The sequence below is a fragment of the Salvelinus fontinalis genome, chromosome 36, assembly GCF_029448725.1.
Source record: "Salvelinus fontinalis isolate EN_2023a chromosome 36, ASM2944872v1, whole genome shotgun sequence".
NCBI classification, from domain to species: domain Eukaryota; kingdom Metazoa; phylum Chordata; class Actinopteri; order Salmoniformes; family Salmonidae; genus Salvelinus; species Salvelinus fontinalis.
Window position 1 is genome coordinate 32,403,384 of NC_074700.1, and position 12,698 is coordinate 32,416,081.

A 12,698-nucleotide genomic window follows, 5' to 3' on the forward strand; every position below is an offset into this window, starting at 1 on the left:
CTGTTTTTCATGGTTCGGGCCTCTTAGTTACCGTTAAGGGAAATCTTAACACTACAGCATACAATGACATTCTAGATGATTCTGTGCTTCCAACTTTGTGGTAACAGTTTGAGGAAGGCCCTTTCCTGTTTTAGCATAACAATGCCCCTGTGCACAAAGCGAGGTCCATACAGAAATGGTTTGTCGAGATCGGTGTGGAAGAACTTCACTGGCTTGCACAGAGCCCTGACCTCAACCCCACTGAACACCTTTGGGATGAATTGTAACGCAGACTGCGAGCCAGGCCTAATCGCCCAACATCAGTACTCCCAACCTCACTAATGCTCTTGTGGCTGAATGGAAGCAAGTCCCCACAGCAATGTTCCAACATCTAGTGGAAAGCCTTCCCCAGAAGAGTGGAGGCTGTTATAGCAGCAAAGGGAGGGACCAACTCCATATTAATGCCCATGATTTTGGACCAGCAGGTGTCCACCTAATTTTGTAGTACCATGTAGTATATTATATGGAGAGCCATTATAGCGCCTGTAAGAGTATTCAGACACTTAAAACTAGTCGTTTCGAATTGTTCACTTTTTTGTTGTTAATTTAATCTAGTTTATCGACAACACGTCCACGCTCAGACATAATGTAATTTACAGTAGGCCCCTATATGTAGGCCATCATTGTAAATACGAATGTGTTCTTAACTAACATGCCAAGTTAAATAAAGGTTAAATTAAATATATATATCAGTATGTGTACTTCTGGTCATGTAGTGTTATACTTCTGGTCATGTAGTGTTATACTTCTGGTCATGTAGTGTTATACTTCTGGTCATGTAGTGTATATGTAGTGTATATATGTAGTGTTCTGGTTCTGGTTCTGGTCATGTAGTGTATATAAGGTTAGTGAAATAGGGCACCTTGCTTTTCACTGCCCTTTCATCCGCACCGTGGTAATGTTTTGTCCCTATCTGGATGTGCTATAGGCAACATTAGTTTCCCCTTTAACAAAACACATCTTGTGGAACATTTCAAACAATGCTAATAGGCCATAGTCAGACTATGTTTTTTTAAAAAAACTATTGAATTAACCAATAATGTATGTTGATGCTACTACTACGTACAATATTCAATTATGTTTCCATATGATAACAATAGCCTAATATATTTAATATGCCATAAACTATATATTTTTTTTTTAACAGTTTCACTCAATTCATTCTAATTAACTTAATCATTATGACACACCCTTCATTGTTGTCATTGGTTCGAGCATTCATGACATCACCCTGAAGAAGGCACAGAGATGCAGAAACGTTGATGTTTTTTTTTACCCAATAAATGACTGGGAGTTTATATATAGAGCGTGTGACTGTGTTTCTTTTTTATAGCTTATAGTTTATATTCCACGTTAGTCAGCACCTCTACATAAAATACGTTTCTCTGGGTGTGCGCCAGCTCATGTTTTTTATAGGACTATAGACCTACCATCCCTATAAATTGGCAATTAATTTCTAGGCTAAAAGTGTTGAGTAGGCCAAGACATGCATCTTCAGTCACGTGTTATCATCTACAGTAAAACTTGCACCATCACCCATGACAACAAGGCCACCGGAAGCAAAGGTGTCACATCTATAAAAACTAAGGATAAACTAAAAAGGCGCGTCTGATCTATTGATGGACCTTAAAGACAATTAGGCTAAGCGCGCCTGTCCCCCATGTAGCCTATACACCCAGTCATTCAGTCAGTCACACCGCAGTGTTCCCCTACCTCCTCTCTCCCTGCTCGGTCTTCTAAGGTCTCCTCTCCTGTCTCCGGTGGTACTGGCACCTCCGTCTGCATGTTATCTTTCCTCTTCCACCCTGACACGTGCCCTACCGTTAGCCCTACGGTTAACGGTGCCAGGGATGGGGACCCACCCCAGCAGTGGCGGCCCTGGACAGAGGCTGGGACCACCTCTTCGGCACGGAGGGAGTCACCCCATCCGTCGCCGGTCGAGATCCGGTTTCACTGTAGTGATGACAGTACAGCCTGCGGCAAATGCGCATAATCCACGCCGATTGAAAGTCGTCTCTGTCGGGATCAGAAGAGTTCATTCACCCGGTGCCTCTCGGTTCTTCACGCCTTCCATGGTTTGATTAATTCACCTTTCCCATGCAAACATAGCATAGATTAGATAAAACCCACAATTCTTCCGTTAAAGATTAGATTAACGTCTGTTCGTTAGTCCTGTGCGCTTCAGTGTTTGGCGGTGATAACCGGGATGCTTCTAGGCTTCGTTCTAGACGCAGGTGGGGCGGTGTGTTTGCATACGCTCGAGATGACTAATGCTGAGTTCATGTACTATTCGGAATTAGACAACTCTGAAATGTCCAACTTGCTTACTGGTTGTTCAACCGGTTAGCAAGTCGAACATTTCCGAGTGTCCTAGTTCCGACTAGCACATGAACGCGGCATGAGCCAACGGTTACGGTTTCGTTCAGAGTGAGCACGAGGGGCAGGCACGAGAGCGCTGATGTGAAAGATGGATGGGTAGGAGGAGGATGTTTTTCCGAAGGCAGACAGCGATCTCGGTAAAAAGCAAAACCAGGAACAACCGATTCCTTTTCTATGGTAAACAGTTTATTCTCTGAATTAAAATAAATAAATAACAACGATAAAACCCATCTCTGGTAGTTATTTTCTTTCTATTTTGTCTCCTTAGAACTAGAAGGTTCCACCTACTCATCCTTCTGCTTGCCCACCGACGTCGCCCACCACCTGAGCATATAGCCAACATACATTAGAGATGCGCAGGTCAGCTGTTTGTTCACCCGGTCACCAGCATTTGCTAATAACAACATTCTCAACCGTATCATTATATGTGTTCAAGTGAACATTTCAGACATGCAAATAGCCTACCGAAAAGCATAAGCAGAAACGTAGGACTAGGAGGCGGCGGATGTGTTATTAGCAATTGTGGGTGAGGGTGACCAAACAGCTGACCCATGCATCACTAATCCACCACAGGAGGTTGGTGGGACCTTAATTTGGGAGGACAAGCTCGTGGTAATGGCTGGAGTGGAATGGTATCAAATACATCAAACACATGTAATCCACACAGTATTTTCATGACCCTAAAACCGCCAACCACACACTTCGGGAACTCTTATACGGAACTCACTTCGGAACTCTTATATACGGCTATACAAACAAGTCATATCACCATGATTTACATGACTCATCATTAACTCTGGTTCCATGTATGTGACTGACCAATATCTCACAAGGTTTCTTCTCTCAAAACTGAGAACTTGAAACTGAGATACCCCTTTCGGTTCTCAAAACAATGTTCTGGGCGTACTGACAAATTGCTTATACTTGGAGTGAGGATCCCTCCAAGGCACAATCAGCCACTCGCATGAATCCAGTGAAATTAGTCGGCAGAAAAGCAACTGTGTACAATCTGATACACACAAACATAACATGTTCCCTCACAGTCCTTTGGGTGGTGGACCATTCTAGATGCACACCGGAAACTGTTGAGCATGAAAAACCCAGCAGTGTGTCACGTTCCTGACCTTATTTCCTTTGTTCAGTCTTGTTAAGTTGGTCAGGACGTGAGCTGGGTGGGCATTCTATGTTATGTGTTTCTAGGTTGGGTTTATTGTTTGGCCTAATATGGTTCTCAATCAGAGGCAGGTGTTTGTCATTGTCTCTGATTGGGAATCATATTAAGGTTGACTGTTTTCACTGTTTGTTTGTGGGTGATTGTTGCCGTGTCTGTGTTTGTTTCGCCACACGGTACTGTTTTCGTTCGTTTGTTCACGTCGTTTATTGTTTTTGTATTTTGTCAAGTGTTTTTCGTCTTCGTTGATAATATTAAATTATGTATTCAAACCACGCTGCGCTTTGGTCCGATCCTTGCTCCTCCTCAGACGAGGAGGAAGACGAGCGTTACACAGTGTTGCAGTTCGTGACACAAACCGGTGTGCCTGGCACCTACTACCCTACCTTTCTGAGTCGCGCACATCCATGTCTCAAGGATTAAAAGTCCTCCGTTAACCTGTCTCCTCCCTAATGGCGGGTTTAGCATGGAAATCTTGGTGGGGCAAACACCATTTTTTTTTAAATGCATGCCAGCAAAGCCACTACACAACACAAAACAATACATTCATTGCACTATAACGGTGACAAACGGTGCGCACAAACTGTTAAAGCTGTCCCACCACGTTACCACTGCTACAGCTGGCTTTCAGCGGAGCCTTGTCTGACAGGGAAACAGTTCATTCAGCCTCATTTACTGCCTTTTAAGAAAACATAGCTTATATGGCTGACTTGCTGAAACAAATGTGTTTTTTTCTTCTGACAATTGAGATGTACAAACTATGGCATAAGGGGACGACGAGTGGTAAGAGGCAATTCGTAATTTCGATAAAAGACATTAATGAGCGAGCTAGGACGGACGTAGTCAATATAGCTATTAGTGGCTCCCGAGTGGCGCAGCAGTCTAAGGCACTTCATCTTGGCGCTAGAGGCGTCACTACAGACCCTGGTTCGATCCCTGGCTGTATCACAGCCGACTGTGATCGGGAGTCCCATAGGGGCGACACACAATTGGCCCAGAGTTATTCGGGTTAGGGAAGGGTTTGGCTGATGTCTTCATTGTTAAATAAGAATTTGTTCTGAATTGACTTTTGTTAAGCACCTTTGAAATGTACAGCGACAGAATTCAGAACATGGGCCGTTCTTACAGTGTTCTCCCTGTACACCAAGTCAGAGCCGTAGGATAAAAGCAGACAATGAAAGCTCTTACAATATTCAATGATTACATTTATCTAAAACAGGTTATAGGCTACATGTGCACTACCAAGTCAGAACAGTAGGCTAAATTATGAGAGGGAAAAGGGACAAATTATTAGGGTGAGGCACATGGGCTTCTAACAGCTCACTACACAACATACACTAATTATTACTTTTTTAGCTACAGTATACACATCTCCCTGGCATACAGGGTTGGGTAGGTTACTGTAATCCGTTACAGTTACTAGTTACCTGTCCAAAATTGTAATCAGTAACATCAATTTTAGATTACCCAAACTCAATAACGTACTCTGATTACATTGTTACTTTTAGAATACTTTACCCTTAAGAGGCATTAGAAGAAGACAAAAATGTATGTTACCAATTGAACGACATGTATTGCAGGATAAATCAATGTTAAAGTTTACATAGCTGGCCATATATGGATGTTAAATTTTACTTTATGGGTTGGTTATGTAGGCTTCTTCTAACCCATCGCTTTCTACAACATAAAATAATATTCAATTATATATTTTTTTTATTTTTCTTGTCTTTCTCAGAGTCACGAATATTGTCACAAACATTCAGTAGCAGAACTGGACATAGGTATCTTCATGGAAAATATCTTTACATTAAAAACCAAAGTCTATCACAATTCCAGTCATTCCAATAAATGTTATACCCTTTGATCTTCAAGAACAGGAGTGGAAATATGGAAGTATAGATTATCCATATTGTTTTACCTGAATATAACCCCAAAACTAAGGACTTATTACCCAGCCTTACTCTGTTGTTTATGATGTTGTCATGGAATGGCATGTTTTGAGCACCACTGAAAAGTGCTATTTACATGTGAAAAATGGATGCCATGTGCTGCATTGGCTATAGGCCTATTGTTTTCCTTTTTGTTGTGGACACTATGACATCTTGATAATACGCAGCTGTTTAAAGGGCAAATCCACAGATGAAACAATAACAAAGCGGTTGCCCCGCCTCTGTTTTGGTAAAAAGCTGTGATTCACATCAGTGCGCTATGTAGATATCAATAAGAAGTGACATCCGTATCGCCGTTGACTACCCCACTGCTGTCATCCTTACCTCCAAGCGTTTATTCAAGTTGGATCATCTTTGGACGCCGACAGCAGTCCCACCATTGGAAGACATGGCTTGAAATGTAGCCTACAAAAGCCTATTCCTGCTCTTTTCCTACAATCCATCAAACATATTTGGAGTGACATCATAGTGGTCTCTGTCATCATAGTGGTCTCTGTCATCATAGTGGTCTCTGTCATCATAGTGGTCTCTGACATCATAGTGGTCTCTGACATCATAGTGGTCTCTGAATTATGGTCAGACTTGTTCACATTGAACAAATTTAAACTTGCTCCTTTTTCAATGCTGATTTGAATGTCATTCAAAATACAGATGACATTTTTTTTTCATTATTCTGAATGAAAAAACATCCTTTTTGAATGTAAAAGTAATCATCGAAGTAATCAAGTTGTTCAAAAGAATCTCATCTGATTACAATATTTTTGCTGGTAATGTAACGGAATCCCTCACATGTAACTGATTACATGTAATCAGTTACTCCCCAACCCTGCTGGCACAATACATAATTTATGAAGCTCTTACAATATTCAATAACTACATTTCTCTAAAACAGGTTATAGGCTACATGTGCACCACCAAGTCAGAACAGTAGAAGTTGTGAGAGGGAAAAGGGACCAAATTATTAAGGTGAGGCTCATGGGCTACTAACAGTTTACTACACAACATATACTTAGTATTACTTTCTTAGCTACAGTATACACATCTCCCTGGCATATTACATCATTAATGCAGCAGCATACAAGACATTTCTGGACTCACCTTGTGATGTGCACACTTGAACAGGAAGTCCTTGTGGGCAAATTTTCTCATCAAACTTTGACATCAAAGTCTGGCATTCTCTGGATTTATGGTGCTTCCAAGACAACTGGGAACTCTGGGAAAAAAACAAGGTTGAATCATGACGTCAGTGATCTTCAGGTCGGAGCTCTAGAAAGAGGCCAGAGTTCCCGACTTAAAATTCTGAGTTGGGATGACCATTTGACAACGTATTTTCCCAGTCGGAGCTCGTTTGTTCCCCGAGTTCCCAGTTGTCTTGGACTCACTGAAGTCAGATTTCAGTTTCCAGCGCAGCAGAAATCATGCTTCATTGACAATATGGCCAATGTTGAATGTTTATCCTTTTAAGCTTGGAAAAAGAGGCCCTTAAACCCAGACTTGGGACCACACACCCACTCCACTGAATAGCAGGCTAGTGATTGCTTTGCAATGCTTGCAGGTAGCCACTGATTCCTTCCAAACTTCTCATTGTTGGATTTGCGATTTCCAGTTTTGTAATGTTTATGTTCTATGGCCGATGAGCACCGATACGTTTTATCTTCCTATGAATAAGGACTAAAACGTATTTGCCAGTAGATTGTCGACGTGATTGATGATGATGACTGCTAGCTAAGATTTTGAAAGTATGATGTTAACATGATCAGTCTAATCAAAGATACTGTAGATATAACATAATTTGACGTAATTTTATCTGTGGCCAATGATCTTGGATGGGCACTTCTAATGTAACTCTATGGCAGCACCCAGGGGGCTTGAATTCTCAAACTCTCCCCATAGATTTTTCGGTGACGTAGTGTCCCCCATGAGTGACAGAACACTGGGCCAATCACGGCGCAACTAGAGAACATTACCAACCCCTACGCTCTGTTTTTCCGCTGGCTGCCCCACCACCACAGAAAGCACTAGGCTGAAACACATGCATTTTGGGAGCTGCTTTACTCAAGAAAACAAAGAGAGACCATGTTTGTATACAGCTTTATTACATTGTTTACATTCTTTGCAAACTGATATGTGACACACGTATCGATGCCAAAATTACATTAAAAAACAGGCCTTTTCCCCCCCTAAGCTAAAAAAGGCAGGGCTGAAAACAGAATGACGTGTCGCCACTGCTCCTCCACCTTCATCTACACGGATTGAAGTGGATTTAACAAGTGACATCAATAAGGGATCATAGCTTTCACCTGGATTCACCTGGTCAGTCTATGTCATGGGGAGAGCAGGTGTACCTAATGTTTTGTACAATTAGGGCTGTTTTAAAATGCTTTAATGTGATAAACTGGAACATCTTTGGGTGTTATGGGTAACACATCCATTTATAACAGTGACAACAACACATAATATTTCTCCAAACTACAGCCAAGACTTTTATTCATTCTTAAACATAATTTCTAGAACTTTTTAAAATACTTTTTTCTTTTCACTTATTTAACCTTTATTTAACTAGGCAAGTCAGCTAAGAACAAATTCTTATTTTCAATGACGGCCTAGGAACGGTAACTGCCTTGTTCAGGGGCAGAACGACAGATCTGTACCTTGTCAGCTCGGGGATTCGATCTTGCAACCTTTCGGTTACTAGTCCAACGCTCTAACCACTAGGCTACCCACTGCCGCACTTGACTAGAAAATAGTTAAAAAAAGCACAACAATAGCAGCATTTACATATAGGTTTACCTTGGCAGGGAATGACAAAGGAACAAAGTATTTTAAACACTACATTGTAGAGGTGTGTGTGTGTGTTGTGGTGAGTGAGCGAGAGTGTGTCTATGACAGTGCTCCTTTCGTACAGTAGAGCTGGTAGACTGTGCGACTCAAAGCTGGACCCAAGTTCCTGAAATGCAAACAGAACCAACAATAAGCAGTCAATTCATTAACATCTGCAGTTCTTTTCACACGTTCTCACCTTTTCAGTTTTCCATATCGGACGGAGGAGAGTAGTTTCTCTCTTTCTGTGTCGCTGGGGCACTGCTCATATGCTTTCAACAGACTGGAGGGATGAGAGGAGAGAGAGATGAGAGAGATAAAGGACATGCTGGTATAGGCCATCTGTAAATAGCCAATCCAACTACCTCATCCCCAGTGTTTTTTGTTTTGCTCCTTTGCACCCCAGTATCTCTACTTGCACATTCATCTTCTGCACATCTATCACTCCAGTGTTTTATTGCTAAATTGTAATTGTTTTCGCCACTATGGCCTATTTACTACCTTACCTCCCTTATCTTACCTCATTTGCACACACTGTATATAGACTTTTCTATTGTGTTATTGATTGTACGTTTGTTTATTCCATGTGTAACTCTGTGTTGTTGTTTGTGTCGCACTGCTTTGCTTTATCTTTAACCTGGTTAAATAAAGATGAAAGAAAACAATTTGAAAGTAGTCAGCCCCATCTCACCTACGTCAACAGAGAAACCAGCCCTCTCTCACCTACGTCAACAGAGAAACCAGCCCTCTCTCACCTACGTCAACAGAGAAACCAGCCCTCTCTCACCTACGTCAACAGAGAAACCAGCCCTCTCTCACCTACGTCAACAGAGAAACCAGCCCTCTCTCACCTACGTCAACAGAGAAACCAGCCCTCTCTCACCTACGTCAACAGAGAAACCAGCCCTCTCTCACCTACGTCAACAGAGAAACCAGCCCTCTCTCACCTACGTCAACAGAGAAACCAGCCCTCTCTCACCTACGTCAACAAAGAAACCAGCCCTCTCTCACCTACGTCAACAGAGAAACCAGCCCTCTCTCACCTGTCAACAGAGAAACCAGCCCTCTCTCACCTAACAGAGAAACCAGCCCTCTCTCACCTAACAGAGAAACCAGCCCTCTCTCACCTGTCAGAGAAACCAGCCCTCTCTCACCTGTCAAGGGAGAAACCAGCCCTCTCTCACCTGTCAACAGAGAAACCAGCCCTCTCTCACCTGTCAACAGAGAAACCAGCCCTCTCTCACCTGTCAGAGAAACCAGCCCTCTCTCACCTGTCAAGGGAGAAACCAGCCCTCTCTCACCTGTCAACAGAGAAACCAGCCCTCTCTCACCTGTCAACAGAGAAACCAGCCCTCTCTCACCTGTCAACAGAGAAACCAGCTCCCTCTCTCACCTGTCAGAGAAACCAGCCCTCTCTCACCTGTCAAAGGAGAAACCAGCTCCCTCTCTCACCTGTCAACAGAGAAACCAGCCCTCTCTCACCTGTCAACAGAGAAACCAGCTCCCTCTCTCACCTGTCAAAGGAGAAACCAGCTCCCTCTCTCACCTGTCAAAGGAGAAACCAGCTCCCTCTCTCACCTGTCAAAGGAGAAACCAGCCCTCTCTCACCTGTCAACAGAGAAACCAGCCCTATAACTTTCACTTCTAGACAAATGCTTCTAGAAAGAAATGACCTAAAAAGATCTTTAGTCAGTCTAAACTTCACTACTTTTGACCAGGACTCATAGGGCTCCAGTGCACTATGTAGGGAATAGGGTGCCCTCTGACTCCTAACTGCATGACTGGAGGGGAAACTAGAGGTCAGAGACTGGAGGGGAAACTAGAGGTCAGTGACTGGAGGGGAAACTAGAGGTCAGTGACTGGAGGGGAAACTAGGGGTCAGCGACTGGAGGGGAAACTAGGGGTCAGCGACTGGAGGGGAAACTAGGGGCCAGCGACTGGAGGGGAAACTAGGGGCCAGCGACTGGAGGGGAAACTAGGGGCCAGCGACTGGAGGGGAAACTAGGGGCCAGCGACTGGAGGGGAAACTAGGGGTCAGTGACTGGAGGGGAAACTAGGGGTCAGTGACTGGAGGGGAAACTAGGGGTCAGTGACTGGAGGGGAAACTAGGGGTCAGTGACTGGAGGGGAAACTAGGGGTCAGTGACTGGAGGGGAAACTAGGGGTCAGTGACTGGAGGGGAAACTAGGGGTCAGCGACTGGAGGGGAAACTAGGGGTCAGCGACTGGAGGGGAAACTAGGGGCCAGCGACTGGAGGGGAAACTAGGGGCCAGTGACTGGAGGGGAAACTAGGGTTCAGCGACTGGAGGGGAAACTAGGGGCCAGTGACTGGAGGGGAAACTAGGTGTAAGTGACTGGAGGGGAAACTAGGTGTAAGTGACTGGAGGGGAAACTAGAGGTCAGTGACTGGAGGGGAAACTAGGGGCCAGCGACTGGAGGGGAAACTAGGGGTCAGTGACTGGAGGGGAAACTAGGGGTCAGTGACTGGAGGGGAAACTAGGGGTCAGTGACTGGAGGGGAAACTAGGGGTCAGTGACTGGAGGGGAAACTAGGGGTCAGTGACTGGAGGGGAAACTAGGGCCCAGTGACTGGAGGGGAAACTAGGGGCCAGCGACTGGAGGGGAAACTAGGGGTCAGCGACTGGAGGGGAAACTAGGGGCCAGCGACTGGAGGGGAAACTAGGGGCCAGTGACTGGAGGGGAAACTAGGGGTCAGTGACTGGAGGGGAAACTAGGTGTAAGTGACTGGAGGGGAAACTAGAGGTCAGTGACTGGAGGGGAAACTAGGGGCCAGCGACTGGAGGGGAAACTAGGGGTCAGTGACTGGAGGGGAAACTAGGGGTCAGTGACTGGAGGGGAAACTAGGGGTCAGTGACTGGAGGGGAAACTAGGGGTCAGTGACTGGAGGGGAAACTAGGGGTCAGCGACTGGAGGGGAAACTAGGGGTCAGCGACTGGAGGGGAAACTAAGGGTCAGCGACTGGAGGGGAAACTAGGGGTCAGCGACTGGAGGGGAAACTAGGGGTCAGCGACTGGAGGGGAAACTAGGGGTCAGCGACTGGAGGGGAAACTAGGTGTCAGCGACTGGAGGGGAAACTAGGTGTAAGTGACTGGAGGGGAAACTAGAGGTCAGTGACTGGAGGGGAAACTAGGGCCCAGTGACTGGAGGGGAAACTAGGGGCCAGCGACTGGAGGGGAAACTAGGGGTCAGCGACTGGAGGGGAAACTAGGGGCCAGCGACTGGAGGGGAAACTAGGGGCCAGTGACTGGAGGGGAAACTAGGGGTCAGTGACTGGAGGGGAAACTAGGGGCCAGCGACTGGAGGGGAAACTAGGGGCCAGTGACTGGAGGGGAAACTACATCCTCAGCTTTAATGTGCCCCAAATTGCACCCTATTCCCTCATAGGACTCTGGTCAAAAGTAGAGCAATTTATAGTGACAAAATGGTGCTTCCAGAGCCAGCAGGCAGAGTCAATCAATAACTATCTGATCAATAAATGACCTTGTCAATCAACTAATCAATCATAGAGAGAGACACAGAGAGCGCCTGGGATCGGGAGAGATCGACAGAGAGACCGACTGACACAGACAGACAAAGAGACAGAGAGACAGACAGTGAGACAGAGAGAGACAGACCCAGAGACAGACAGATAGAGAGAGACACAGAGAGCACCAGGGATCGGGAGAGATCGACAGAGAGACCGACAAAGAGACAGAGTGAGAGACAGAGACAGACAGGGAGACGGTTAACATACAGACAGATAGACACAGAGAGAGGCTTTTTACCAAATCATCTTCTCATGCTTTGTTAATCTAAAAAAAGACTTTGACTCAATTTGGCATGAGGGTCTGCTATACTAATTGATGGAAAGTGGTGTTGGGGGTAAAACATACGACATTATAAAATCCATGTACACAAACAACTGGTGTGCGGTTAAAATAGGCAAAAAACACACACATTTCTTCACACAGGGTCGTGGGGTGAGACAGGGATGCAGCTTAAGCCCCACCCTCTTCAACATTTTTATATCAACGAATTGGCGCGGGCACTAGGACAGTCTGCAGCACCCGGTCTCACCCTACTAGAATCTGAAGTCAAATATCTACTGTTTGCTGATGATCTGGTGCTTCTGTCCCCAACCAAGGAGGGCCTACAGCAGCACCTAGATCTTCTACATAGATTCTGCCAGACCTGGGCCCTGACAGTAAATCTCAGAGAGACAAAAATAATGGTGTTCCAAAAAAGGTCCAGTTCCCAGGACCATAAATACAAATACCATCTAGACACCGCTGCCCTAGAGCACACAAAAAACTATACATACCTCGGCCTAAACATCAGCACC

General features: G+C 44.9%; 2 protein-coding genes and 1 non-coding gene across 4 annotated transcripts in view; all 3 read right to left on the minus strand.

Annotated features, from left to right (window-relative positions):
• The window catches only part of LOC129835616 (transmembrane protein 151A), a 48,061-nt gene extending 45,150 nt beyond the window's left edge, over positions 1-2,911 (minus strand). For both annotated transcript variants that reach the window (XR_008756478.1, XM_055901330.1), the window contains exon 1: positions 1,753-2,911. Coding sequence is in view for 1 of the 2 variants with exons in the window: in XM_055901330.1 (XP_055757305.1) it covers positions 1,753-1,824 (72 nt within the window). In the remaining variant the exon portion in view is untranslated. The remainder of the gene's footprint in view (positions 1-1,752) is intronic.
• Positions 2,912-5,316: 2,405 nt separating this feature from the next.
• On the minus strand, positions 5,317-5,385 carry LOC129835853 (small nucleolar RNA SNORD38). Its single transcript, XR_008756570.1, has one exon. It is a non-coding gene; the product is annotated as a small nucleolar RNA SNORD38 (small nucleolar RNA).
• Positions 5,386-7,617: 2,232 nt separating this feature from the next.
• The window catches only part of mus81 (MUS81 structure-specific endonuclease subunit), a 30,326-nt gene continuing 25,245 nt past the window's right edge, over positions 7,618-12,698 (minus strand). Inside the window, exons 15-16 of the mRNA XM_055901331.1 lie at positions 8,558-8,641; positions 7,618-8,485 (exon numbers count right to left, since the gene is read on the minus strand). Of these exons, the coding sequence (XP_055757306.1) occupies positions 8,419-8,485; positions 8,558-8,641 (151 nt within the window). The 3' untranslated portion in view covers positions 7,618-8,418. The remainder of the gene's footprint in view (positions 8,486-8,557; positions 8,642-12,698) is intronic.